Raw genomic sequence first — 27,636 nt, 5'->3', positions numbered from 1 at the left:
CAAGATCAAGGGAAAGTACCAACTGAAAAGGGGAAGCGTACGGTAAGAATTAAAGTGGGATTTTGATAACTCAAGGGGGTCCTTTCACACAATGGCTCCTATATAACGTGATGGCAGTTTTGCGATAATGCAGTCTACGACAAAAGTCCTTCGAAACTAACAGTATTTTCAAAAAACCAACAGCTATGCAAATTTTCATTGTAAGTTGTGCTGTGAAAGTGAAGTGTTTGTTATAAAAAAATACAAGTGGCGGAATTTTGTATTCTTTGTGTATTTCGCGGATATATCGATCAATTAGGCCCACAAATCTGTACTGAGGAATAACAAGGTCTTAAGTAAAAAAATATAGATTTTTTAGTGCGTTAAAAATGGATAAAAATAATAGAAATCGACTGATTTTCAACTCTATTTAAATACTTCAAAAATTGTGTTAAAAAGCGTTGAGATTCAATCACTTTTCATCGCTTTTTATCGATTTTTTAACGTACTAAGAAACGTCAAAATCGATATTTTTGACTTAAGGAGGTAGGCGCAAAATTTTGGTCCAATGCTATTTAAATGCATTCATTTTCTTCGAATCCTGAGAAAAGCAATAAGTCTTTTTGATAAATTTAAACGCAGAATGGAAGATGTTTTTTCTATAATGTTTTTTTCAATAAGTTACAGGGGTGAAAAGAAAGAGAAAATTTATTATGATTTTTAATTTCAAATATTTCATTTAAAAGAAACTTTGTGTTTATTCTAAAAGACTTTTGAACCTCGGTAATAACGTAATCTTTCATTCTGCATTTAAATTTTTCAAAACTATGTATTAGTTTTCTCAGCATTCGAAAAAAAATAAATGCATTTAAATAGCATTGGACCAAAATTTTCCGCCTACCCCCTTAATGGACTTGAAACATATGAGATACATTTAAATTCGCCACTTTAATGTCAGGCCGTAGGTGCCAAATTTCAGATCAAATTCTTTTTAAATGCATTAATTTTATTCGAATCCTGAGAAAACTAATAAATGTTTTTGAAAAATATAAACGCAGAATGAAAGTTTACATTATTACCAAGGGTCGAAAGTCCCTTAGAATAAACAAAAAGTTTCTTTTGAATGAAATATTTGACATTAAATATCACACCAAAGTTTCTCTATTTTTTTCACACCTGTAACTTATTAAAATAAACATTATATAAGTTTTCAGGGACTTTCTGCCCTCGGTAATGATGTAATCTTTCATTCGTCGTTTAAATTTTTCAAACATTCTTATTAGTTTTCTCAGGATTCGAAAAAATTAATGCATTTAAATAGCATTGGACGAAGATTTTGCACCTACGACCTTTTTCTTATCAGTACAGAAATACAGTTCTGTTCTTCTTGAAATAACTTTTATTACGGAATTAATTGTTTAGTTAGTTCTTTTATTTCTAAGAAGTACTTAGTAGGTAGATAAATTAATAAAAACATTAAATATTAAAATTATACGCGAATTTTATGATTTTAAAATGTTTTTTCTAAAAAATTATTTTTTCTCTGTTTTTTAAATATACTCTATCTTTGTATCTCTTAAAAAAATAACATAAGTGATTTAGTACTGTTTTTGACGCCATTTAAGGTTTTACTTATGGTAGGAGAGCCCAAGCGGAGATTTTTGCAGTTACTCGAGCGCGTCAGATTATCATATGGGGAGAAACCCCATATACCCTGCAGATGTACCTCTACTATATATTGGCTCTTAACACAGGGGAGTTCGTTAAGGGGGGCCCGAAAAAAAATCTATCCTTAAGAAAACTCGAAATTGTCAGATTAAGTAAGTTAAGTACATACAAAAGAGTGTATATTTCAAAAATCTGACGATTTGAGCCGGGCGTAAGGAAATGGGTGAGTCCCAAAGTTTCATAAGAAAAAAGCGAATATTTCGCGAAATTAATGACAGATCGAAAAACTAAAAAATATGTGCTCAATATGTTTTAAAAATCTATTGAATGATACCAAACACTACTTCCCACGGAGAGGGGTGGGGGGTAAATTTAATATTTTAAATACGAATCCCCAGATAATTCGCGGAATGAATATCAGATCGAAAAACTGTAAAATACACTTATTCAATATTTTTGAAAATCCTATCGAATAGCAACAAACACGACCCCCCACAGAGGAGGGGTGGGGGTTACTCTAAAATCTTAAATAGGAGCCCCATTTTTTATTGCAGAATTGGATTCCTTACGTAAAAATAAGTAGCTTTTATTCGAGACATTTTTTCGAATTATGGATGGATGGCGCTATAATCTAAAAAAACGATTGTTGGAAATGGAAAATTAAGTTAAAAATATAAAGTCCCCTCTAAAATGGAAAAGTTTACTTAACTTTTTTTGGTTTTAGGACCTACTCTTCACAACCTAATAGGTCCCCAAAGCGCTCGAGAGACTGCACATTTAGCATATTTTGCTCCCCTACTATTATTACATTTTTTAATTAATTCAGATAATCAGAAATCTAAGCAAAATACAAAATTGAAAAAAGCTTATTTGTTTCGTTTCAGGAAGTAAATTTCTTTTAATAATCTATTTTAATCTATTTTGCTCCATTCTACAACCTGTTTTATCCATTTATTTTTTGCTCTGCGTACGTAGCCGTACTATTATTGTCTTCCCTCATCTATCTACTACAGGGCATCTTTTTCTACCTTCATTCTTCTCCTTATCTCTTCATTTGGTATTTTGTCTCTTCTAGTTACACCACAGCGCATCTCCTCCAGTATTCCATTTTGGTCGTCAGAATGCTTCTTTGTTTTTTTTGTTTTTGAAAGGAAGAAATTAGGTCCAAAATAGAAATTTCGTGGTCCACATTTACCCATCTGTAAACCTTACTCTACTACTGCAGTTATTCTTCTTACCGTGCCAATACGTACCGGATGTTGACGATCAAAGTGGCTATCTTAACTTTACTTGCTGCTATTCTGAAAAGTCCGGTTGTCCGATAGTTTTTGAAGCCAAATTATTCTTCTTCTCACTCTTCTTTCCAAATACCTTGCCCCAAAGAATGAGTTGCAACAAAACATTTCTGTGTATTCCTCATAATATGGCCAACATATTCTAGTTTGCGCTCTTTGATCTTCTTCTTCTTTAAGTACCGTGCCCAAATTTTTAGGCGTGGGTAGCTTCCACAACAATTTGCCGAGATATCGTTCTCGATCTTGTGCGGCATGTAACAATTGATCTGCTGATAAGCCAGTCCATTGACGAAGGTTTCGGAGCCATGAATATTTCTTTCGACCAATTCCTCTTTTTTCGTCGATCTTTCCATTGAATATTAACTGCAGCATCCTGTATCTGCTACCTCTCATTATATGCCCCAGATATTCAAGTTTTCTCTTTTTTATCATCTTGGTTAAATCACCTTCGCCTTGACCTACTCTGTTTAAGACTTCTCTGTTTGAAATGCGTTGAACCCAAGATATTCTGAGCATTCTACGATATGACCACATCTCAAAGGCTTCTAATTTGTTCATCATGTTAACCTTCATGATCCAGGTTTCACATCCATATGGTAATACAGGATACACATAACATTTTAGGAACTTGATTCTTAGTTGTAAGTTCAGCTGAGAGTTGCTCAGAATAGATCTAAGTTTCATAAATGCTCCTCTTGCAATTTCTATACGAGTTTTAATTTCTTCATCCGGATTTAGTGTCTCGTTTATCCAACATCCTAGGTATTTAAAATGGTTAACTTTTGTTACTGATTCATCACTGACAATTAGTTGCATAGGGCCGACGTCTTGTTTACTAACCACAAGTAACTTTGTCTTTGTTGCATTTATGTTAAGTCCGTTATTGGAGCATTCTCTAGTGACTCGATCTATAAGGAGTTGAAGATCTTCGATATTTTCAGCCATGATCGCGGTGTCGTCTGCATATCTGATGTTGTTAATAGTTTCTCCCCCGATTCGAACTCCACATTGTCCTTCCAAGGCTTCATTAAAAATTATTTCTGAGTATACGTTAAACAAAGTTGGGGATAACACACAACCCTGTCTGACACCTCTTTGAATGCAAATTTTGTCTGTTTCTTTGCCGTCTACCAGAATAGAAGCTTCTTGATTCCAATATAGATGTTGTAAAAGTCTCAGATCTTTATCATCTATTCCAATCATTTCTAGATATTCAAACAACCTATCATGTTGAACTCTATCAAACGCCTTCTCAAAATCTATAAAGCAGACGTAAATTGGTTTCTGTACTTCCCATGATCGTTTAAGTAATGTTAACATTGAGAACAAAGCTTCCCTTGTTCCCAATCCTTCTCTGAAACCGAATTGTTTGTTTCCCATTGTCTCTTCGCATTTCTGCTTGATTCTATTAACAATTATCTTAAGAAGTAGCTTGAGAGAGTGGCTCATGAGACTAATTAGTCTAAAGTCTTTACATGATGATGTATTAGGTTTTTTTGGGAGTGGAATAAATGTAGACTCCAACCATATCTGTGGCATCATTCCAGTCTCGTATATATGGTTATAAATGTTTGTTAATTGTGAGACATTGTCGTCATCCAGAAGTTTGAGCCAGTCTGATGGTATTTGGTCAGGGCCTGGAGATTTCCCCTTTTTGCTCTGTTTGATGGCTTTCTCTACTTCCGCTTTTAAAATACTAGGACCAGTATTCGTATACTTTGTGGTGTTAAGTGGTGGCCTCGTATCCAGGAAGAGCTCTTTTATATAGTTAGTCCATTCTTCCTTTTTTTTCATCCAAGTCGAGAATTATGTTACCTTTGGAGTTTCTCATAAAGTGAGGAGTTCTTTTTCTCTGAGTGTAGGTAATTTCTTTAAGCTTTTTATGTATATTAAACTCGTCATGTTTTCTTTGTAGTTCTTCCATTTCACGACATCTTTGTTCCATCCAGTCCTCTTTTGCTCGCTTAACCTAGAATTTGTCGATATATCTCTCTATACCGAATCTCGTCTTTGTTTTTCCAATTTCTTCTTTGTTGAATAAGGTCTAGTATTTTATCGGTCATCCAATCCTTTTTCTTTATTGGGTCTTTTTCTGGTTTCAAAACTTCGTTTGCTATGGTGACCATGGCGGAATTCATGATATCTAGATTTTGACCGATATTTTCTTGTTCAGATCTTTCTAACTGTTTTTTAATCTCACGATTTATCTTATTTCCGAACTCATTTGCTATTACGGCATTTCTTAGGAGTCGAGTATTAGGTTTCTTCTGCGTTGTGGGGGCTTTTATTTTTTTTAGTTTTAGTTTGAATCCAGCACAGAGCAGATTATGGTTAGTTGCTGCGTCTGCACTTGGGTATGTTTTTGCAGATGTAATACTGTTTCTAAACCTTCTATTAATGATAATGTAGTCAATTTGATTTCTGACTATCTTTCCCTCTTGATCAGCTGGAGATTTCCAGGTATATAGTCGTATTTTAGGTTTGCTGAAACAAAGTATTTGCTATAATGCATTTCTCTTCTTGGCAGAACTGTATTAGTATTTGCCCTCTTTCGTTCCTTTCTCCAAGTCCATACTTTCCGGTTATATCTTGTGTGATTTCGGCACCAACTTTTGAGTTGAAGTCTCCCATAATAATTGTAGCTTCATGTTTTTTGTGCTCCGGAGAATTTGTTTAATTTCGCTGTAGAATTGCTCAATTTCTTCATCTGGTTTGTCAGCTGTTGGTGCATAGACTTGTATTATATTAATATTCAGCAGTATATTTTGCAGCTGAATCATCATGATACGATCATTGAAGGGGACGAAATTTCGGATACAGTTACGAATTTCTTCTTTGACAATGATTGCGACTCCGTTACGTCTGGGTCCTTCTGCCTTTCCCGAGTGGTATACAATGTAGCCATTACTCTCAAATATGTTTGAACCTAGCCATTTCGTCTCGCATATACCTAGGATAGGAATGTCTAGTCTGGCCATTTCTAGCTGAATATTTTGTAATTTTGCACCTTCAAACATAGTTGTTACGTTCCACGTAGCTATCTTGTGGATTTCCACGACACGAGGTTTTCGTGTGTTGACGACCTGAGAGGCCCCGTGGTCTGGTTGTGATCTTCCTCCCCTGCCGGATCTTGGATTCCGAAGTCCATGATCATTAAATGTATGTATAGTTTCCTTATCTGTCATGGGAAGCTTTACTAGAGATATCCACAAGGATCTTTAATGTAGTGGTTTCTCCTGGCCTTCTACATCCTGATGCCGTTGACCATTTCCTGGTTCCTCCGCCTTTGAGACCGATTTCTCGGTCTCAGGACAACAGAGTGCCCTACCACTCACCAACTCATCCGCCCGAAGCCGTTGGTCAGTAAGTGGGGGATTGCTTATACCGGCAATAATTCGGTGAGAAGTATTGATAGGGTGATAGAAGTAAAAAATAGTGACCCGTCTGCCCTCGGAAACCTATTAGCCATTCGGGGTCGGAAAAAGTAAGAATTAGCCAAGTGAGGCCGATAGGAAAGATTAAAGAAATTTTACTCAAGACAAGTTGAAAGAGAGTAAAATGTGAAGGCCCTCATGACTCGCCAGATGCGACTCATGAGAGTATGAGTATTTTTCACCTTTTGTTCCCGCTCATACATCGGGGTGTTGACTCTTTGATGAGCTCTTTGATGGTGTTAATAATCTCGCATTTCTTGCCTATTCTGTGTAGGACCTCAACATTAGTCACACGATCCACTAAATGTATCACATGTATTGCAGAAAGCTGAGTTAATAGGCCAAGATGCGGTTAGTAAGGTGCTATGTTCTTACTATGCTACAATAGAAATTGAAGATATCTTATGTGGACCGTATCACCAAAGTCGAAGTCATACAGCACAAGAGAAAAGAGAAAGAAGTGATTATTATTATTATCCCGGTTATTTATAGCGTTCTTCGCCTTCCGGTTCCCAGTTTCCAGCTTCGTCGTTCATTCCATTCGCCAGGGTGAAGAAAAGTGATTAACTTAGTGAAATAATGTATGCTCAAAGTGCATCGAAACAAGATATTGAATTTATTAACACATGCAGGGCAAAGTATTTGGCAAAAAGCGACCGAGAATGAAGAAAGCCTCCGGCAATGGTTTGGAACGCCCCCCGCTGCGTTGTTTCGAAAAATGTCCAACAAAATTATGACAGCCTTGATTATCGTTAACATTAAGACAGATATATCGATAAAGCACTGAAGAGAAAGAAGATATCATTTAGACATTCCATTTCTGCTGCTCTTATTGTTTGTTCTAGTACTTTTGCATCAATGACAAGTTTCACAAAAAAGTTTAGGTGACTATTCTTCTACTCTTCTTCTTCACGTGCCTTATCAGAACTATCCTACGTTGAAGATCACAATTGCGAAGGTTTCTTGATCTTCTGCACCATGGAATAATTGTCCTGGATTTCATATCTAAGTCCATTCACGATTGTTTTTTTAACCAAGAATTTTTTTTGTTTACACTTCTACGGCATTGCATCTTGCCTTTAAGAATCAGTTGTAGTATTTTATATCATCCACGCAGTCCACGAAGAATGCAAATACCGACACCTTTTTTGATCACGGCATTTTTGTAATAGGATATTTAGCACAAAAAGTAAGTCACTAAGGTTCCTGGAGACAAACTCGATTCGGAATAGAGCTCGGTCTGGTAGACCCCGAGTTACCAATGATCGACAGAATGGATATATCAGAATTTCCATCCGTAGAAATTGTTCTATGTCTGTACCAGCCCTCCAAAGAGAATTCAGGCATGCTACAGGAGTCAGAGTATCGTTGGCTACAATAAGAAGAAGAATTTTAGACTCGGTTTTGAGGAGTCGTCGACCAATAACAGTTTCTCAGCTACAACCTAAACATGTTTTGGACCGCCTCCAGTGGGCTTAAGAACACATACAGCTCCCCCAACAGTTTTGGAATTTTGTGTTTTTTTTAGACGAGACCAGAATCTGTTTAGTGATAACCGGCGAATTCGTGTGTGGCGAGAGTCAACAATGCTGCACAACTAGCCACACATGAATTCGCCGGTTATCACTATTTAAACAGATTCTGGTCTCGTCTGAAAAAAGCACAAAATTCCAAAACTGTTGGGGGAGCTGTATGTGTTCTTAAGACCAGTACCGGCGCTAGGGTATAAGGCGCCCGCCTGCAAAAGAAGCATAGGCGCCCTTCGGTGTCTTTTAAATTAATATTTTGTATAGCACCGACAGAAAAAAGGTCATTTTGGCGCCCCCTAAACAGGGGCGCCCGCCTGCAGTGCATCCCTTGCAGGCCCGTTATCGCCGGTCCTGCTTAAGCCCACTGGAGGCGGTCCAAAACATGTTTAGGTTGTAGCTGAGGAACTCTTATTTGTCGACGACTCTTCAAACCTGAGTCATTGTAGCCAACGATACTCTGACTCCTGCAGCATGCCTGAATTCTCTTTGGAGGGCTAGTACAGACATAGAACAATTTCTACGGATGGAAATTCTGATATATCCATTCTGTCGATCATTGGTAACTCGGGGTCTGCCAGACCGAGCTCTATTCCGTATCGAGTTTGTCTTCAGGAACCTATTGCATATCCGTGAGACATCACTTTGAGAAACACCCACTCTTTCCACCACGAACCGCTGTGAATGGTCTTCTTTAACTGAAGTCTTCTGAGTCCAACTCAGAAATTAAAGTACGATTCATTTTTAATCACGTTTTCAAAAATTTCACCAGAATAAATTTTTCAAATGTTTACACCTTGGCAAAACCAGGTCAATTAAATGGGTAATCAAATAAAATAAAAACCCAAAAAGGTATATTTTTTTTAAAAAAGGCCCATTAAATGTGTGATAAAGATACGGATTTATAAAAGCGTAAGCATCGTGAATACGAGGGGTGATGCATAACTTTTGAAACTATGTGTATATTTTAAGTTATGTAAAAACTAGACTTTTGAAGTAGCATTTAATTTTAAATCTTTGACAGGTGTACGTCGCCGCAATAGCCGCGGTAGCTTATGCCCGACCAGGCGGTGATTACGGACACTTGGAATTGGCAGGCGGTTATGAAGATGGTGGACATTATGGAGGCCATGAAGCCACCAGCTACCAGCATGGTGGACTAATAGCTAACGAGATTGGCCACGGTGACGAAGGACATCATGAGGAGCACGTCGACTACCATGTAAGCCAATATTTTGAATTTATTTTTATAAAAAAAAAACAATTAATCGGTGCATTGTTTAGTGACAACTAGTCACAAATGATTAGATTACCGAGCAAAGGACCCCGCAACACTCATTATGGAAAAGTGGTCCCGGCCAAATTTAACGAAACTTTGGTCAATGATAGTTCTCAGTGAGTAGATTAAAAAACTCCGTGGCACCTGGGTCTGAAAAACTATTATTCTCGACAGCTCTTCTACAGCCTTCAGAAGTTCTTAAATTCAGGTACTCGGTTTACGTTAAGTGCCTAATTCACAGTCAAGTGAATCGAAATATCTATTACCGAAAGAAGAGACACTCATTTTCATCATGGATATTTGCGTGTTACATATGAATTCGTGGTTAAAAATAGATGCATTGTATTTTAGTCTTCAGAAAACCTCGTAAAAGTACTCAGAAAACTGAAAAAGTGCGATAGAAAATGTGTTGCTACAGCGACATAAGAATTATGTTTTCGTGAATGGTTCAGACTTATCCAATACCAGCATAGCTGCAGTTCTGCCTTACCTTTAGGACAACGGCGGATCTAGGGGCTAATATCTAGGTAATACGGTCAAGAATTAAAGGCAAAATTGTTGAAACATAAAAAATATATTAGCTGACATGAAACTTACTACAGACAAATTCAACCCAATTAACTCGACAGTTAGGAAAATTAAGGGAACTGATTCCACCTGTTATTATTTATGTCTTGTAGTTCGGGTTTATCTATTTTATGTATTTACGGGTTGGCGTTTTATTGGAAGTCGCCCCCTCTCCCAAGGCAAATGTTCCGCCACTGCTACTGAAGCACCTTCAGAAAATTGAGGAACAACTACAATAAGTGCTGCTAGAGCAGAACAAGACATCTCACGTTTTCACGCATGTAGAAGAGAGTGTCCCTAAAAATCATTAGATATGTCGACGAAGCAGTAGTTTTTGCAAATAACTTAGATGATTTACAAAGAATAATCTCCAGCATATCAGATATGAGTAGAAAAAATGGATTTGATCTCAATACTCTAAGAAAAAACAAAGTACATACGAGGTCATAAGAGCCAGAGTGGCCTAACTGGTTTGAACATTACTTTACATAATCAAAGAAAATGATCAGAAGCTAACCATGTCCGATTGTTTTAGTAATTGTATGTTGACCAAGAATTATTTGAACGTAAATGAGCCATTCTGGCTCTCACAGCCTCAACATTGTAGTAGGTAAACGCGAAATATTAATTACAATCTTCTATGGAAAAATCGGGTTTATGTCACCTTCGACTACCTGTACGTTAAGATTTGCTAATTTCGGTTAGATGCATCATGTATGTCATGGTAACTAACGACCTATCAGGATACTGCAGTAGCAATGGCGAAATATTTATTTGCTTTGGGGGAGGGGGGCTACTTCCAATAAAATACCAACCTCAAGATATATAATAAAATAGATAAACCCAAACTACATAAAAGACATAGGTAATAATATGTGCAATAAGTTCTCGTTATTTTCCTAATTGTCGAGTTAATTGTGTTGAATTTGTCTGTCTGTAGTAAGTTGCATGTAAGCTATTGTAACATATTTCATGTCCATGTAACATATTTCAACGTGTAATAATCATGTTTCAACAATTTTTTCTTTAATTGTGGACCGTGTTCCGGGAGGAATTCCCCTATTCCCCCTAAATTCTCCACCGTTCAGTAGTTTTCTAAAGATAAGGTGGAACTGCAGCTATGCTGGTACTGGATAAGTGTGAATCATTCATGAAAATATGATAATTGTTATCTCACTCTAGCAGCACATTTTCTATCGCACTTCTTCCGTTTTCTGAGGACTTTTCGGAGGTTTTCTGAAGACTAAAATACGATGCATCTATTTTTGACCACGAATTCATGGGCAACACGCCAACATGCGTGAAGAAAATGAGTATGTCTTCTTTCAGTAATAGATATTTTCATTCACTTGACCGTGAATTAGCGCACTTAACTTAACTAACTACCTGAATTTAAGAACTTCAGAAGGCTGTAGCTAGAGAATAATAGTTTTTCAGACCTAGGTGCCATGGACTTTTTTAATCTACTCATTAAGGACTATCATTGACCAAAGTTTCGTTAAATTTGATCGGGACCACTTTTCCATAATAAGAATTGGTGCGGGGTCCTTTGTTAGATTAAGAATCTTAAAACTAATGTTTTTTGAGTGCTATCCGAAGGTATTCCTAATTTTTTTAAACCGGCTTAAACACAGCACTTAACATGCAAATCACTTTTAGACCTAAATTATTTTTGTTAGCAAACAAAACATTTTGTCTTAGCACTAACGTAAAAGATTTAGTTTCATTAAGTTTTCTTAAATTAAATAAATTGCTTACATTCTTCTTTTTATGTCAATTAAATTAATAAATTTTTTTTGGACACCCTGTATAAATAATTATGTTAATGTTTCTTTTACTAAATACAGAATTGAATATTCTTTCAAATGAGCTAGCACACTACCCCTATTCTCATTTAAAAAAATCATTGATTACGTCATCACAACCAACTAGATGATATCACCAGTATGATATACCGACATGTCAAAAAATCATTTTTCAAACATAAAACGGGATTTTGTTTCGGGATTTATCTCCAAAACCGCCTATTTTCGAGAAAATGAATTTATTCCAACCTAAACGTCCTCACTATATCATACTAGTGACGACATCCATGTAGGCGTGGTAAAGTTACAAGGGTGATTTTTTTAATAGGAATAGGGGTCATATGCTAGCTCATTTGAAACTCTATTCAGTAATATAAATATTAAGATATAATTATTTACGCAGGGTGTCCAATTTTCTTTTTAATTAAATTAATTTAGACAAAATGGAGAATGAATGTAATTTATTTAATTTAAAATATATTTTACTGATGTCACAAAACAGAAAAAAAAATTTAACAAATAAATATTGTTTTTCGTTTAAATTCAATGTTAAAACCACCCACCTACCTCTTCGCAGTGTGAACATTAAATTTAAGCGAAAAGCAATGTTTTTTGTCAAGTAAAATTTTTTTCTGTTTCCTGAAAAATATATTTTGAATTAAAGAAATTACATGCATTCTTCTTTTTGTGTCAACTAATTTAATTAAAACAAAATTTTTTTGGCACCCTCTATAAATAATTATGATAATGTTTATATTACTGTAGAGAATTGAATAACCTTTGAAATGAAGCTAGCATACGACCCCTATTCTCATTAAAAAATCATCGATTACGTCATCACGCCCAGATGGATGACGTCACTAGTTTGATATACATGTCAAAAAATTATAATTTAAAAATAAAAATCGACTTGTTTCAGAATTTATTTCCGAAATCGTCCATTTATGAATTTATTCCAACCCCTATGTATACACTCACTGTATACATATTATACAACATAAATATTGTCACTAAAATGCATATAATGGATTTTGATTAAATTATCAATAATAAGGATATGAATATGGGAAAGCAGAACAAAATGTAGCCTTTCCTTCCCGGTCATTGGAAAAAATATTGTAAAAGACACTTTCTTTAAAAACAATAATAATGAATCTTGTTAAACAAATCATGTTATTGTTCCTAACAACGAATGTGTACGCTATAAAAAATACATAAAATCCAATTAGCATGAGAAAACACGATATCAGATATCAAAAACCTTATAATATGGTAAATAAATTACGTAAACGTGTAAGAAAATATTTCTAATTACTAAAGTTACATCGCGCGAAAAATCAGATGCGTTTTCCGCTACTTTCTACATCAGATTTGTCGTAAAACGATCCAATAAAAGCCAAATAAAGGTGACCATACGTGATGTTATAAATACATTGCATGGTTGTTGTTATGTAAATTGAAAGAAATATTTAGTAGTTACGGATTTGTTTTAAATTTTTTATTTAAATAACGATAATGTACTCATACATATGTTACCAAATAGCGCATTCCTTCCAAAATTTGTTTCAATATTTTTTAATTGGTTTATTGTGTTATGTGAACACCTAGTCATATGATCAACCCTAATTATGTTCTTGTTCAATAATTGTAAATCATTTATTTGGAGCACTAATTCATAAATTTTTACTAAAGAAAAGTTTGAATATTAGTCTTTTATAGTTTTATTAAATATATAAATTATAAAAAAAAATGTTATTGGGCAAAAAAACTAATTATTGTTTTCAAATTTATTGGCCTCTTTTGACTTTTTAAAAATATTTTGTAATAAAACATTAAAAATTTTTCGACAAAATTTCGACTCATAATTTTCTTTAATTTTGTATCTCCAAATATGTCGGACATTATAAGTTTTTGTAAGCTTCTTGTGTGACTTTGTTTTTGCGTCGACTAATAAACTTCATTGATTTTGTAATTATTTTCTGGTTGGCACGTCTCTAGTATACGCTCTGAGCTTCACTGGTGTCGCTCCTAGCGGTTACTAATTCAACTTTTACTGGTAATTTTTAAATTTATTATTTAATTTTTATCGCTTAATATTTACGACGCAAAAAAGTAATTAAATTGTAATCGATTTTTTTTAAATTTTTCTAATCATTTTGACGTTCTATTGATAAAATATCAATTTCTTACTTCGGATACTTTGACAATAATCGTGTAGATGGCGCTAAAATTATATTAGATTATTTATAATTAGATATTACGGAACATTAAAAAAAATAAATTCAGTATTTAAAACGTAAGTATATTTAAGGTAAAAATATATACCACAGCTTTGACCAATTAATATTGTTTATAATTAATGTTTTTAATTTTAATTTTAAATTAATCACTTTGACATTGATGTCAAATTTCCGGTAAACGTTTACAAACTTGTCACTACTGGCGTTCGCGAATTTGTAAATATCCCCTCTACGTACGAGCTCACAGCGTATAGATTTGAGATTAGTTCTATGTTCTTTCTGTCTATTCCGATCTCTTACAGTCTTTGTATCACAACAACAATCAAAAGTACTCCAATAACTAAACAAACATTCAAATAGATCTTGTAGCATTTGAACTGAGAGCTTCAATTTTAGACGAGCTCATGTGCTTTTTATAGTTATATATTTCTACTTGGATAGTATACTGCCCCGGAGTTCTATTGTTTTCTGTTATAAGTTTCTTGTTATACGTTTCTTCTCTTATCCTATATCACTATTATTCTAGTGTGGATTTCTTTTTGTGAAATATTGCGCTGATTTAGAAAACAAAGGACTTTTATTTTTTATTTCCCATACAATGTTTTAGATAAATTTTGTTGTATAAATTTTTAACGTCGTTTATTTTTTAAGTGAAATATTCCATATACAGAGTGGGAAAAAGAAAAGAGTCCACCTCGATATTTCGCAGCATTTATTAGATTTTAAGAAAATGACGAAACAGGTCGATTTTTTATCTAATGGGGACACATTTTTTCGGTACATATATTTGTCATTTGTCAACCCCCTCCGTTCCACTTCCTCCACCCCTTATTTTTAAATAGGGAATAGGGGTCGTGTACTAGCTCATTTAAAAGGTTATTCAATTCTCTATTCAGTAATATAAACATTAACATAATTATTTATACATCCAAGAAAAAACTTTTTTAATTAAATTAATTGACACAAAAAGAACAATATATGTAATTTATTTAATTTAAAATACATTCTACTGCTGCTAAAAGACAGAAAAATATGTTTTTTGATAAATAAACATTGCTTTTCGCTTAACTTCAATGTTCAAGCTGCCAGCCATCTGCCTCTTGGTAGGTTGAATATTGAATTTAAGCGAAAAACAATGTTTATTTTGTGAATTAAACATTATTACCTGTTTTTCTGACAGCAGTAAAATGTATTTTGAATTGAATAAATTGCATACATTCTTCTTTTTGTGCCAATTAATTTAAGTCAAAATAATTTTTCTTGGACACCCTGTATAAATAAAGATGTCAATGATAATATTACTAAATAGAGAATTAAATAACCTTTAAAATGAAGTAGAACACGACCCCTATTCCCTATTTAAAAATAAGGGGTGGGGGAAATGGAAGGGAGGGGGTTGACAAATAACAGACGTACATATCGTAAAAATGTGTCCCCCTTAGATCAAAAATCGACCTATTTCTTTATTTCCTTAAAATTTAATAAATACTGCCAAATATCGAGGTGGACTGTATTCTTTGGCCCACTCTGTATGTATCTAATTTTATTATTTTGTGTGTCTAATATCGTTAACAAAAACTGATATTGTTTTAAAATAATAATTAAAATATAACACACATATAACTGAGTGAATTTAATTAGTTCATAATTTTTCATAATTATGGTATTATTCATTGTTTATGTATAAACAACTTTTCCTGTATGGTCGCATTACACGTAATCGTAATCTTCTGATTTCCTTCGCCCATTTGCAACAAGGAAAAGGATGTTTAGTTATGCATTCCACAGAAAACGTTTGTTTACGGTCAGAGAATTGATTACGACGTTGAAATGAATACAGAATTTCTTCATTTTGTTTACCAAATTCCAAAAACGGTATTGTCTACAGTACTTCATGCGAGATACATAAACAAAGCTGATATATAGGTATGCTTTTTAGATTATAATTATCTGTGGAGAAACTCAGCATTATGAAAAATAATGGCGCCTAAAATTTTTAGTTTTTATCTAAATTATAACAAAACAATAAAAAATGTACAGTAGACGGTTTAAAAATAGTTTTATCGTAATATTAAGCGGAAACTTAAAATGTTTAGCTGAAATACACAGATTTAGAGAATAGGCTTATGGTAGGGGAACCCAAGCGGGGATTTTTACAGTTGTTTGAAACCTGGTACCCTGCAGATGTACCTCTACCATATATTGGCTCTTAACACGGGTGAGTTCGTTAAGGGGGGTTCGAAAAAAAAATCTATCCTTAAAAAAACTCGAAATTGTTAGATCAACATAAGGTAAGGTAAGTACATGCAAGAGAGTGTATATTTAAAAAATCTGACGATTTGGGCGGGTCGTAAGGAAATGGGTAAGTCCCAAAATTTCACAAGAAAAAAGCGAATATTTCGCGAAATGAATGACAGATCGAAAAACTAAAAAAATATTTGCTCAATATTTTTTAAAAATCTATCGAATGATACCAAACACGACTTCCCACGGAGAGGGGTGGGGGGTAAATTTAAAATTTTAAATACGAATTCCGCGATATTTCGCGAATTGAACATCAAATCGAAAAACTGTAAAATACACTTATTCAATATTTTTAAAAATGCACCAAACACGACCCCCCAAGGAGGTCGGTGTGGGGGGGGGGGGGGTTACTTTAAAATCTTAAATAGGATCCCCCATTTTTTATTGCAGATTTGGATTCCTTACGTAAAAATAAGTAACTTTTATTCGAAACATTTTTCGAATTATGGATAGATGGCGTTATAATCGGGAAAAACGATTGTTGGAAATGGAAAATTAAATTAAAAAATGCAAGTGCCCACTAAAATGGAAAACTTAACTTTTTTTGGTTTTAGGACCTACTCTTCACAACACAAAAGGTCCCCATCACGCTCGAGTGACTGCACATTTAGCATACTTTACTACTATTATTTTTGTAATATTTAGTTGTAGAAGCAATTTTTGCTCATAATGTACCCATATTTACCCGATTACTTTAATAATGAGAAAAATATTTTCAAAAACTTATTTAAACTAAGAGTTAGATCATTTAAAAGGCATTGAAGATCTTCGATGTTATCTGCCACTATTGCTGTGTCATCGACATGCCTAACTGAAGTTGTTAATAAATATGCCGTTAAAGTCATTGAATAAGTCATTGCGGATAAGTTAAACAACATTAGAGACAGTATACAACCTTGCCTTACTTTTATTGAAAAATCTTCCGTTTGTCATCTAATCCCAAAAAATGATTTCATTAACGTTTCGACGTCCAAATCGGATGTTGTCAAAATACAAAAAATATTATTTATTTATCAATATTTTTTGTACTATAACAACGGCATCCGATTTGGAAGTCGAAACGTTAATAGAATCATTTTTTTAGTAAAATTGTTACTTATTTCCCATCAAAACTAGTTAATTACAAAAATGCCACAAGAAAATAGCTTCAGAAAAATATTTAATCCCAACTCAGAAGATATTTTATCATTAATTCGTATTTTACATTATCGAATGCTTTCTCATAATCGATGAGATCGAACAGATCGAACAGATAAAAACATAATTTCTTTGATCTAAACTCTAAACAATTCTGTATTAATGTTTGATACAAAGATCGCCTCTCTCGAGCAGAATCCATTTTTGAAACGAAACTCCAGTCAATGACCTCTTAACATTTCTTAAATAATTTTGTGTATTATATTCTCAAGAAAATTAACCCTCCGTTACTCGCACACGGTGTGTGAGACCGGCCCGATAAATAACTTCCTGTAACTCTGATTGTAGTGGAGATTTTGAATTGCTGCTGCATATACCTCTTCAGTCGTCAGTCAACTATGGGTGAAATACACGTGCAGTGTAAAAAAGAGTATTGTACTTTTATTACTAGGCAACACCGGGGGCCTGATTCTAATTCATTTCGACATTCGCAATTTCATTTCGACACCGCCATGACAGCCGCAGAGTATAGCGATTCTTATTCATTTCGATATTAGTTACAACTGGGGATATTAACCTTATCATGTCGACACTGCTCAGAATTTGGGTTGCCGCTCCGGTTTATTGGAATTTGTTGATAGTCTGGGAAAATTATCGAAAAATGCCGTTTTTGGGAAAAATTATTTACCAGCTATTTTATTGCTAAAATCGAATCTTAAGATTGCATATATTGGTAATATGGGGTATGACAAGTCCGCAGAAAGTGTGTTATTTTATTTATAAACAAATTAGCACTCCTAAATCTTCTCTTTTTTTTTTTCAATTAGTGCATGCTCTGTAACTCCTAAGATTTTTCCTTTCAGCCAAAAACACTCAAATAAAAATTCACCGTAATTTAGTTCTGCACAAAGTGGTTTTTCCGATTTCCTTTAACAAAAATTTTAATCAGAAAATCCGAGGTTTCAAAAAAAATCTGCAATTTTCAATTAAAATTTTAGGGAAGTACCTAATTATTTATCAATAATTAAATAATTGATGACATGAAAGATTTATTATAGTAGATTATACAGAGGGGCTAAATTATGGAATAAATTCATTTCTTTAAAACGGACGATTTTGGAGCAAAATCCCGATAGAGGTCGATTTTTATTTTTAAATTACAATTTTTTGGCATATATTTCGTACTAGTGACGTCATCCATCTGAGCGTGATGACGTAATCGATAATTTTGTTAATGGGAATATGGGTCGTGTGGTAGGTCATTTGAAAGGGCGTTCAATTCTCTATTCAGTAATATAAACATTAATATCATTAGGTATTTATACAGGGTTGCCAAAAAATAATTTTTGAATTAAATTAATTGGCGCAAAAAGAAGAATGTATGTAATTTATTTAACACAAAATACATTGTACTGCTGTCAGAAAATAGAAAAAAAGGTTTATTTCACAAATAAACATTTCTTTTCGCTTAAATTAAATCACAAACAGCCTCCCTCCTACCTATTGGCAGTTTGAACATTTAATTTAAGCTAAAAGCAATGTTTATTTGCAAAATAAACATTTTTTTCTATTTTCTGACAGCGATAGAATGTATTTTGAGTTAAATAAATTACATGCATTGTTCTTCTTGCGTCAATTAATTTAATTCAAAAATTTTTTTGGCCTCCCTGTATAAATAATGATATTAATGTTTATAATAGGGTTTTTCATCGCTGGTCATTTGTTTCGAGCTCCTGTCATATGTTGAATAATCTGTGTATAATATTAATATTTACGGATTATACGAAATATGACAGAAGCTCGAAATAAATGACTGTGAATGAAAAGCCCTATACTGAATAGAGAATTGAACGCCTTTGTAAATGAGCTACAACACGAACCCCTATTCCTATTTAAAAAATAATCGATTACGTCATCACGCTCGGATAGATGACGTCACTAGTTTGAAATATATGCCAAAAAAGTTTAATTTAAAAAATAAAAATCGACCTGTTTCGGGATTTTTCTCTAAAATCGTCCATTTTAGAGAAAATGAATTTATTCCATAATTTAGCCCCTCTCTGTATATCAGGAGACCGGCGACAATCTAACCAATAGTTTAGCAATAATTAAAATGTTAATTAAAAAATTTCGATCGAAATAATAGCCAGAAAGATTATGATACACCAGAATAACTATGATTTTCGTATAAAAAAGCACTATACCTATTCAACGTACCTTACAGGATTGAAATTGGACCATTTGAGCGGTTTCAGGAATGTTATAAAGAAACATTTTTTTGGCTAATAAACAAATAGAACCCCTCAGAAAATATTAGATTAAATTAAATTAAGTTAACGCTGTTGAAAAGGGCACGGCTTCTGTGCCCTTTTAGAAGAAAAAAATTGAATTGCGAGGAGTGATTCCAGGTATAACCGGTCAAATTTGACCGGCATTTGCGACAGAGTTATAAACAACAGGATTTTATTCTTTGAACCATTAGATACCTTTTAATTCCGGTCCTCTTTGTACATACAAATTTTCATATCTTCAAGACACTCATAACAAAAAAGATTTATGTCACTGTCACCAAATTATTTAATTATTGATAAATAATTACTTCTCTCAAATTTTAGTTGAAAATTAAAGATTTTGTTTGGAAAACCCGAATTTTCCGAGGAAAATTTCCGTCGAAGGAAATTGGAATAAATTATCAATGTGCAGAATTAAATTACTGTCAATTTGTATGCGAGTGTTTTGGTTTAAAGTTAAAATTTTCGGAGTTATAGAGCAATAATTAAAAAAAAGATTTCGGATCGCTAATTTGTTTATAAACAAAATAGCACACTTTCTGTGGACTTTGCACAGCTATATTACTAATATAGGAAATCTTAAGATTTGATTTCAGCATGTCCAGCAATAAAATAGCTGGTAATTAATTTCCCTTGTTTTTTACTAATTTTCCCAGATTATTACCTTACAGCTTTCATTGGGTTAATTGATGATTCATGTTGTGGACATTCTCAATTATTATATTTCTAATTTAATACTATTCTATCTAATTCCTCAAAACAAGCAAATTTCAATTAAACCCAGCCATACCTTTTGCTTTAGTTTTCCTTGCAAGAAATAAACAAAACACATCTAAACTAAACCTAACCTCGCTTTTGGCCATTCATTCATCTCCGTGTCAAATAATTTCGACATCGAAATTATAATATCAACCATTTTTTTGGAGTCGCTATTAACTTCGATAGTCGCTATTTCGTGACGTCATTTCGTTAGTTCAACTAAAATCCACAAGGCTCGCACATTCGCATTTCGACGTCGCCATATTGAAAGCGACTTGTTTAGTGTCGAAATTTGATTTAGAATCAGGGCCCGGGTGCAAGGTACGATACACCGGGTGCGAGTATTTGGGCCCACATTTTTGTGTTTAAATCAGACACAGATAGTTTTAATTAGTAAGGTAACTTAAGATATTTTTCTTTTTTCAATGTTTATATATTTGTTTATTTATATTTAGATAAGGATTACGAGAAGGAGAAGCAAATATTATTAAAATTATTTGAGGAAGTATCGGCTGACGAGGAAACGTATGGAGATGATGATGAACAAAGTTATTTTTGATTAAAGTAATATAATGTTGACTGAAACGCATATCTACCAAATTATAATATAATCATATTATATTAATTAAATAATACACTCGGGTGCAAAAAATTCGATCCACTTAAAAATTTGTTCAATTTGATGTCACGAATTTCCTAAACCAGTTGTCCGATTTAAGTTATTTTTTTTTACCATGTTATAGCCTTATTCATTAGCAATATCGCTATAGTAATATTATTTCTAGACATGTAACCTGTCATTGTGTACTGGGTGTACGAACCAAACTGTGTTTTTTTCTCAAAGTTCGCATCACCCTGTGGACTATTCTAGTATTTAAAAATACTGAAATTAAAACCCAACTATAGCCTCAGGTTTTCTTAACATTCTGTTTTTATACTCATTCGCTTATGTTAGATAATAAAAAGTTAGGTACTTTAACAACTGGCCATGTTCGTCATCAGTACAGGGTATTTCTAAATAAGTGCGACAAATATTAAGGGGTAATTTTAACTGAGAAAATAATGACAGTTTGCTTTATAATCATACGTCCGCAAACGCTTCGTTTCCGAGATACGGGATGTTCAATTTTTTTACAAACTGACGATTTATTTATTGCTTTAAAACCAAATGAGATATGCAAATGAAATTTGGTGGGTTTTAAGACGTAGTTATTGCACATTTTTTGACATACACTTAAGAATTTAATATTCACCATTGGGACGCAAACGGGTATTATGACTGATCATATTACCGTCTAGAATTTTTTCATTTAATAACTTAATTGTTTCTGCATACATATCATTTGGTCCTGAGGCTTTGTTACACATACTGAAACTATACAAATGTCTCTCAGTTGTGGTGGATTTTATGTAAGTAATGGACATGTCACCAGGGTCCATTATTAGTTCATCTTGGTCAATATGTATACCAGTGCCCTGTTTTTTGTTGAAGATACCACCAATTTCCTTATCTTTCTTGTTGACATTGAAGCAACCGTCGAATTTATACAGGTTTTCAGCTTCGATGCAAAGTATAGTCATCCAGATCTCCTTGGCCGCTATAATATCTTTACGAATTTGGCTTGGTATATTTCGGTATAAACAGGAATACAGGAATACATAGAGAAGACTGAGGGAGACCTACCTATATCCAGAAGTTGATAGATCCGAAATGAATGATGATTTCGGTACCCTACTTGGTGCTGCCTGATCTTACATTACCTAATTGTTCCATTTTTTCTAATAATATTTCTTCTGTCATCCACTCATTCGTGATAGTTGTTTTATTATCAAGAAGAAAGCCACATCACCAAATTATTCTTTTATGATGTCCATGACTTTTCAACATCATCCTCAGTTGTTGTCATATTAGAGAACCTATTGTGTATTGCTTCTGTATATGCTTCTCTTGTATCGTCGTTCTATTGCTTTCGAATCCTTTGTCTGCTCCAGGTAATGCAGAAACTTTAGAAATAGCATTCCTTATTTTAACCCTTAAACGCCCAACCCTTTTTAGGTTCCATGTACGCCCAAGGGTGGGTAAAGAATGTCCACCTGGAAAATAGCTAATATACTTATTTATTGAGAGTTGTTGAAAATGGATTAAACTTAAAAAATCTTATGCTTAATAAACACAGCATCTTCTAAAATATTAATATAAACAATTTACAAACCTTACAACAAAATTACAATGTACATCAAAATTAACATACCAGTAATTCAGATTTGTCGATTTTCTCCATATTCTTTCTTTCAGCCTCCTCATTGGCGGATAATTATGTAGATTATGTAATTATACATCGATAATTATATGGATTATCTTCCTACCAACGAGAAATTATATAGAAACCTTTAGTAACAAGTTTTGCCAAGGGGGTACTTTTTATGCCCATCCATATTTAACTCAAGATGCTGCTTTTATTTTAAAAAATATTGGTAGAACCAAATTAACATTTGATAATGGGCTGTCTTTTTAACAATAAATAATTTTAAAAAAAAAATTTAAACACGTAATAAATATGTTACAAGGGAATACGCATTAGGTGAACATTTTTTACCCACCCTTGGGCGTTTAAGGGTTAAATATAATACCCTGACAGCTCTTGAGATTTCGCCTAATATCGAGATGAGAGTATGTCCATATCAATTGTCAGCAACCTTAAATGAGTTATCAGTAAATGTGTTATTTAGAATTTAGAATATTTAGAATGATATCATTCTTTGTCAAATTGCAGGCACCCGCTAAATACCACTACGACTACGCAGTTCACGATTTGCACACCCACGACATCAAGTCCCAATGGGAAACCAGAAACGGAGACAAAGTAAAAGGCGAATACACCGTTGTAGAACCAGACGGTTCCAGAAGGATAGTCTCATACACAGCCGACAAACACACCGGATTTCACGCCGTCGTCAAAAACGTTCACGATTACTAGAACTTTTATCGGGTAAGAACAAAAAATTGTTGAATAAAAGTGGCATAATATCAAAAATTGCGTAGAAAAAAGTGGTAGTAAATTTACTAATTTTAAAATGTAATAGTAGATAGTTTATTAACTTATTATTCTCATTAATTTTAAAATTGTATTTTGGATAAAAGTTTTAAAGTTTAACTTATATTTAATTGTATTTAATAATTCTCATAATAATTCATAAAATTGCACAAGGTTCAAACAAGTTTTCAATGTTTATTTTATTATTAGTGTTTACACTTTATATTAGTCAATGCATATCAGTATTTCATATTGCTACTGTACCAAATTTTACTGATAATTAGAAATAAACCAATTTGATATTATTAAGTCTAAAATACCAGTACATATAATATAGACTATAGACTATTATTATGTCAAAATTTAACTATACCTATAAAATCTGAAAAATGCATATAGATCCATTTTTTTATTAATCTGTAGGTCTGATTGCACAAGTAATTTTGAATAGATAAAGATTTTCGTAATGATCTAAAAATATTTATAAAATCCTGTAAATTTTATGTACATATGCAATTATAACGATGTAAATAATTTTCTGACTAACGAGTAAAATAATTGTCTTCATTTTGTATATAAGTAACTATTTTCTATGGCCAAATATTAGCATTTTCACAGCAAATTCCAATCTTTGAAATAAACGAAATATAAAAAAATATATATAAAGTTCTGTTTAATGAGCTAAAAATGACGAAACATGACATGTGTCACAGAATGGCAGGTTAGACGACTCGTGAATATTCCTTTTTGTATATTTTTTACGCGTAATATAATATGTAAATCTTTTTGTGAGTTAGTGTCAGATATTTTGTGTACCTATGTCTAGTTGTCTTCTCTATAAATATCAACATATATGTCCTAATGATCAAGACTTTTAAGAAAGCCTATCATAAAAAGTCATGAATGAGCTATTTATGACGTTAGTGGCATTGGTGAGTTAAATTTTCTGACGCCTTAGATTTCTAGCCAATTTTTCTTGTTTTTGGCCTGGAGTATTTTTTAAGTCGGCTGCACTGTTTATTTTCGAATTTACAAACATCTTCTACGACGTCCCTTTTTGGAATTTCGTAGAATGATTCTGGTCTGATAAAATTGGTAGTAACTTATTATTCTTTCGCAAGAATATGAGCAATAAGGTTACCAGCAATTTTTTACCAGAAAAAAGTTATTTTGTTGTGTTTAGCCAGTAGCTTATGGAATGTTGTTCTGAAGCTATTCTCTTGTGGCATTTTAAAATCAAACGTTAATAAAATCATTTTTTTGTAAAATTGTGGCTTATTTCCCATTAAAAATTGTTATTTAGGATATGGAATGTCTTTGTAAATTTTTTCCTGCAGCCTTACTAAGCCTGCAGTCTAAGGCATTCCAAATTTTGGCCGAAAGGTTTATTTCATAGATTCTTGAGCAAAAAACTTTGTTGCTATTAATTTCCCTTATGGGTTTTTTTATTGATATTCTTTCATGTTTTAAACCATTACAGTGATAAGTGTAGACACCTCTTGTCATTTATCATTTTACCTACTTTGTGTGAAGAATTTTGTTTTAAACGTATCAGTGAAATTGATTCTGCAGCATATCCATGAGATTTCAAATGTGAAGGTAAAATTATTGGATCTATATGTATTAAAACGTTACTTATTATATCTACAACAGTAATGTTGAAATATAATATAAAAGCATAGTGTGTGTAGATTCTGCAATCGAAAAAATAATTTTTTGAGGTATTTTTACTTTTTTGTTTGTCGGTAAATAATGTTTTATTTCCATTATTTCTTGATATTGGTTTAATAAATACAAAACGATATGTAAAGCATAACATTAATAAGTCAATTAATGGATACTAAAAGCCTAAAAATACCTCAATATTTTATATTGAAAAAACATGTAAAATAATTTAAACAAACAATGTTTTTATGTTATATCTTATCTTTATAATCACTTCATTACATTAAGTAAGAACTATTTCTTGCCTTTACAGTAGTATTTGTTGTTTTGTTATTGTTTAATAGTTTAGGTAGTGTATATATGATTATAAAGAATCTTCAAAAAAATTAATATCGTACAACGTACTGCATAAAAGTTTTATCTGTAAAAACACTCTATTTTGGTATTTGATAAGTAGAATTAAGTTATTGTTAACACATTATTCTTATTTTCTATAATTTTGCTTACTAAGACAGTTTGTTTTCGTTTTGATTCAGACCAGACCACAGACCTCTCTGAAGATCACAATAGGGTGAAACGCAAGTAAGAGCATAGTGGTTGTCTATGAAATAAAATAAAATATTTAACTGTCTTTAATTTTCTCTTTGCTAACTCGTATTGTGAGTACAAGGAATCAACATTCAATGAAATTTTACCTAGATATATTGAAGGGAGGTGAATGCATATTGTAGACTAGGGATGAGCAAAATGTACCGGTTATAACCTAAAACCGGTTTTTTTCTTCAGCATTAATCGGTTTTTCCGGTTGTTTTTTTTGTCCCGGTTATAACCGGTTTCCTCTTTTTAAAGTAACAACTGGTGAAAAACCGGATAAGTGGAAAAAATACTGAATTCAGAGAAAAAATGGGATAAGAAATTTTAAGCTGACTGAAACCGATTCACAACACTGGTGATTGATTTCTATACTGATATGGACTGATATCGATTTGACTGGAGTATGGCAAACTAAAGAGCAATGTAAATGTAACCTATTGTTCATTGGCTATGACTAAAAAAACCGAACACCGATTTTTGGAATAACCGGTTTTTTTGACCGGTTATAACCGCCAGGTTAAACCGTTGGTAAAAAACCGGTATAACCAAAAACCGGTGTTTTGTCAACAACCGCCATCCCTATTGTAGACTCCCACTTGTTTTAGGTTGTCACCAGAATGTTGGTTCAAACGACAGAAGTTTTAAATTTTCGGATCTAAGATTTCTCATTGTGTTAAATAATTCTTAATTTACACTTTAAGCTAAAAAAAATCACAAGTCTCCTCAGTGATATTCTGAGTGACTTTGTTGTTCTGAATATTTGATTGGGTTTAAAACCTTTCCATATGCTTTTTCTTGTAATTTCTACATCAAAGTTAGAGTTTTTGGTTTAAAGAAATAAAAAATAGTTAAAAAAAGATAAAATGTTTTAGGTTTCGATCTGAATTTAGTAAATTTATTTAGCAGATCTGGATTTAGATACACCTTCGATGTGTTCATGGTTGTCGATGTTTTTAATACAATTTATATTATATTTTTATAATCTTATTGTAAATAATCGTGTTATAGTTATTGCTTTATTAAAAATGTTATTTATAATTATGCTTTATTTTTCTCAAAAATTTCCATATTTTTTTAGATTAGATGTTCCAGATATATAACGCGAAACAAAGCTAGCTGCTTTATGGTAGAGATTTTAAATATTTTAGCGAACAAGCTACTTTAGGAAAATTAAACACATAAATAAATCGAATACAATATATTCAGATAGTAAAACAGTACTCTCACAATATATTTGTAAAGAAATTGAGACTGATTATCAAAACAAGCGCTAAAAACTCTAATATTTGGGTCAATTGATGAGAGGGCATAAATGCATAAATACGCATTATTTCAAAATATAATGCAAGGAAAAATAGAAGGAAAACGGAATCCAGGCCGTAGAAGAATGTCATCGTTGCGGAATTTGAGAGAGTGGTTTGGCTGCACCACTAATGAACTCTTTAGGTCAGCTATAAACGAGGTCAAAATAACCTTGATGATTTCCAATCTCCGATAGGAGTGCACAAGAAGAAGAAGAATCAAAGAAAGCAGCCGAGAGATCTATTTAAAAAAGTACGCTATATAATACGGTTAAAGCCAGGCATGCGCCATCGAACACCATACAGGAACCCTGAGAACAATGAAACGCTGAAGAAATGGAAATATACCCGAAAATGAAATAATAATGGGAATCAGTAAACTTAATATGATATATTATGATCCAGATATGATAAAAACAGAAATGCTGAAAGCAACCAACGAAACCATAATAAAATTGCTTCACGTGCTCTGTAACAAAAATTTACAATAATGAAAATAGATAATAAAGCAGCTTCCGTAAATGCGACAATTATTATTATATATTTTATCTTATCTCACATGCCATTATAGGCCGATCAAAGACCAATCTGACCCCCAAAGAAATAAAGGAAGGATGAAAATTTGGGAATAGGTAGTTGAAATTGTCTATTATTATATAAGAAAAAGTTTACAATTCTACATCCCCTCCATTTTACAAATATGGAGGGGAATACCCCCTTCTCGGGTGTGAAAAATATACATTCCAAATAAGTCCGG

The 27,636-nt window shown here is 32.9% G+C and overlaps 2 protein-coding genes across 6 annotated transcripts in view; one reads left to right on the top strand and one right to left on the bottom strand.

Moving 5' to 3' along the window:
- Positions 1-27,636, bottom strand: part of LOC114326427 (glucose transporter type 1) — a 659,305-nt gene that overhangs the window by 253,342 nt on the left and 378,327 nt on the right. The window lies entirely within an intron of this gene.
- Positions 114-26,616, top strand: LOC114326430 (adult-specific cuticular protein ACP-20-like). The gene is made up of 3 exons (XM_028274801.2): positions 114-200; positions 8,927-9,124; positions 23,059-26,616. Exons 1-3 carry the CDS (start codon positions 186-188, stop codon positions 23,260-23,262), a joined length of 417 nt encoding a protein of 138 aa, XP_028130602.1. The 5' UTR covers positions 114-185; the 3' UTR covers positions 23,263-26,616.

Source organism: Diabrotica virgifera, chromosome 1, assembly GCF_917563875.1.
Source record: "Diabrotica virgifera virgifera chromosome 1, PGI_DIABVI_V3a".
Classification (NCBI taxonomy): Eukaryota; Metazoa; Arthropoda; class Insecta; order Coleoptera; family Chrysomelidae; genus Diabrotica; species Diabrotica virgifera.
The sequence above is the reverse complement of the archived record's forward strand: the minus strand, read 5'-3'. Positions and strand labels throughout refer to the sequence as shown.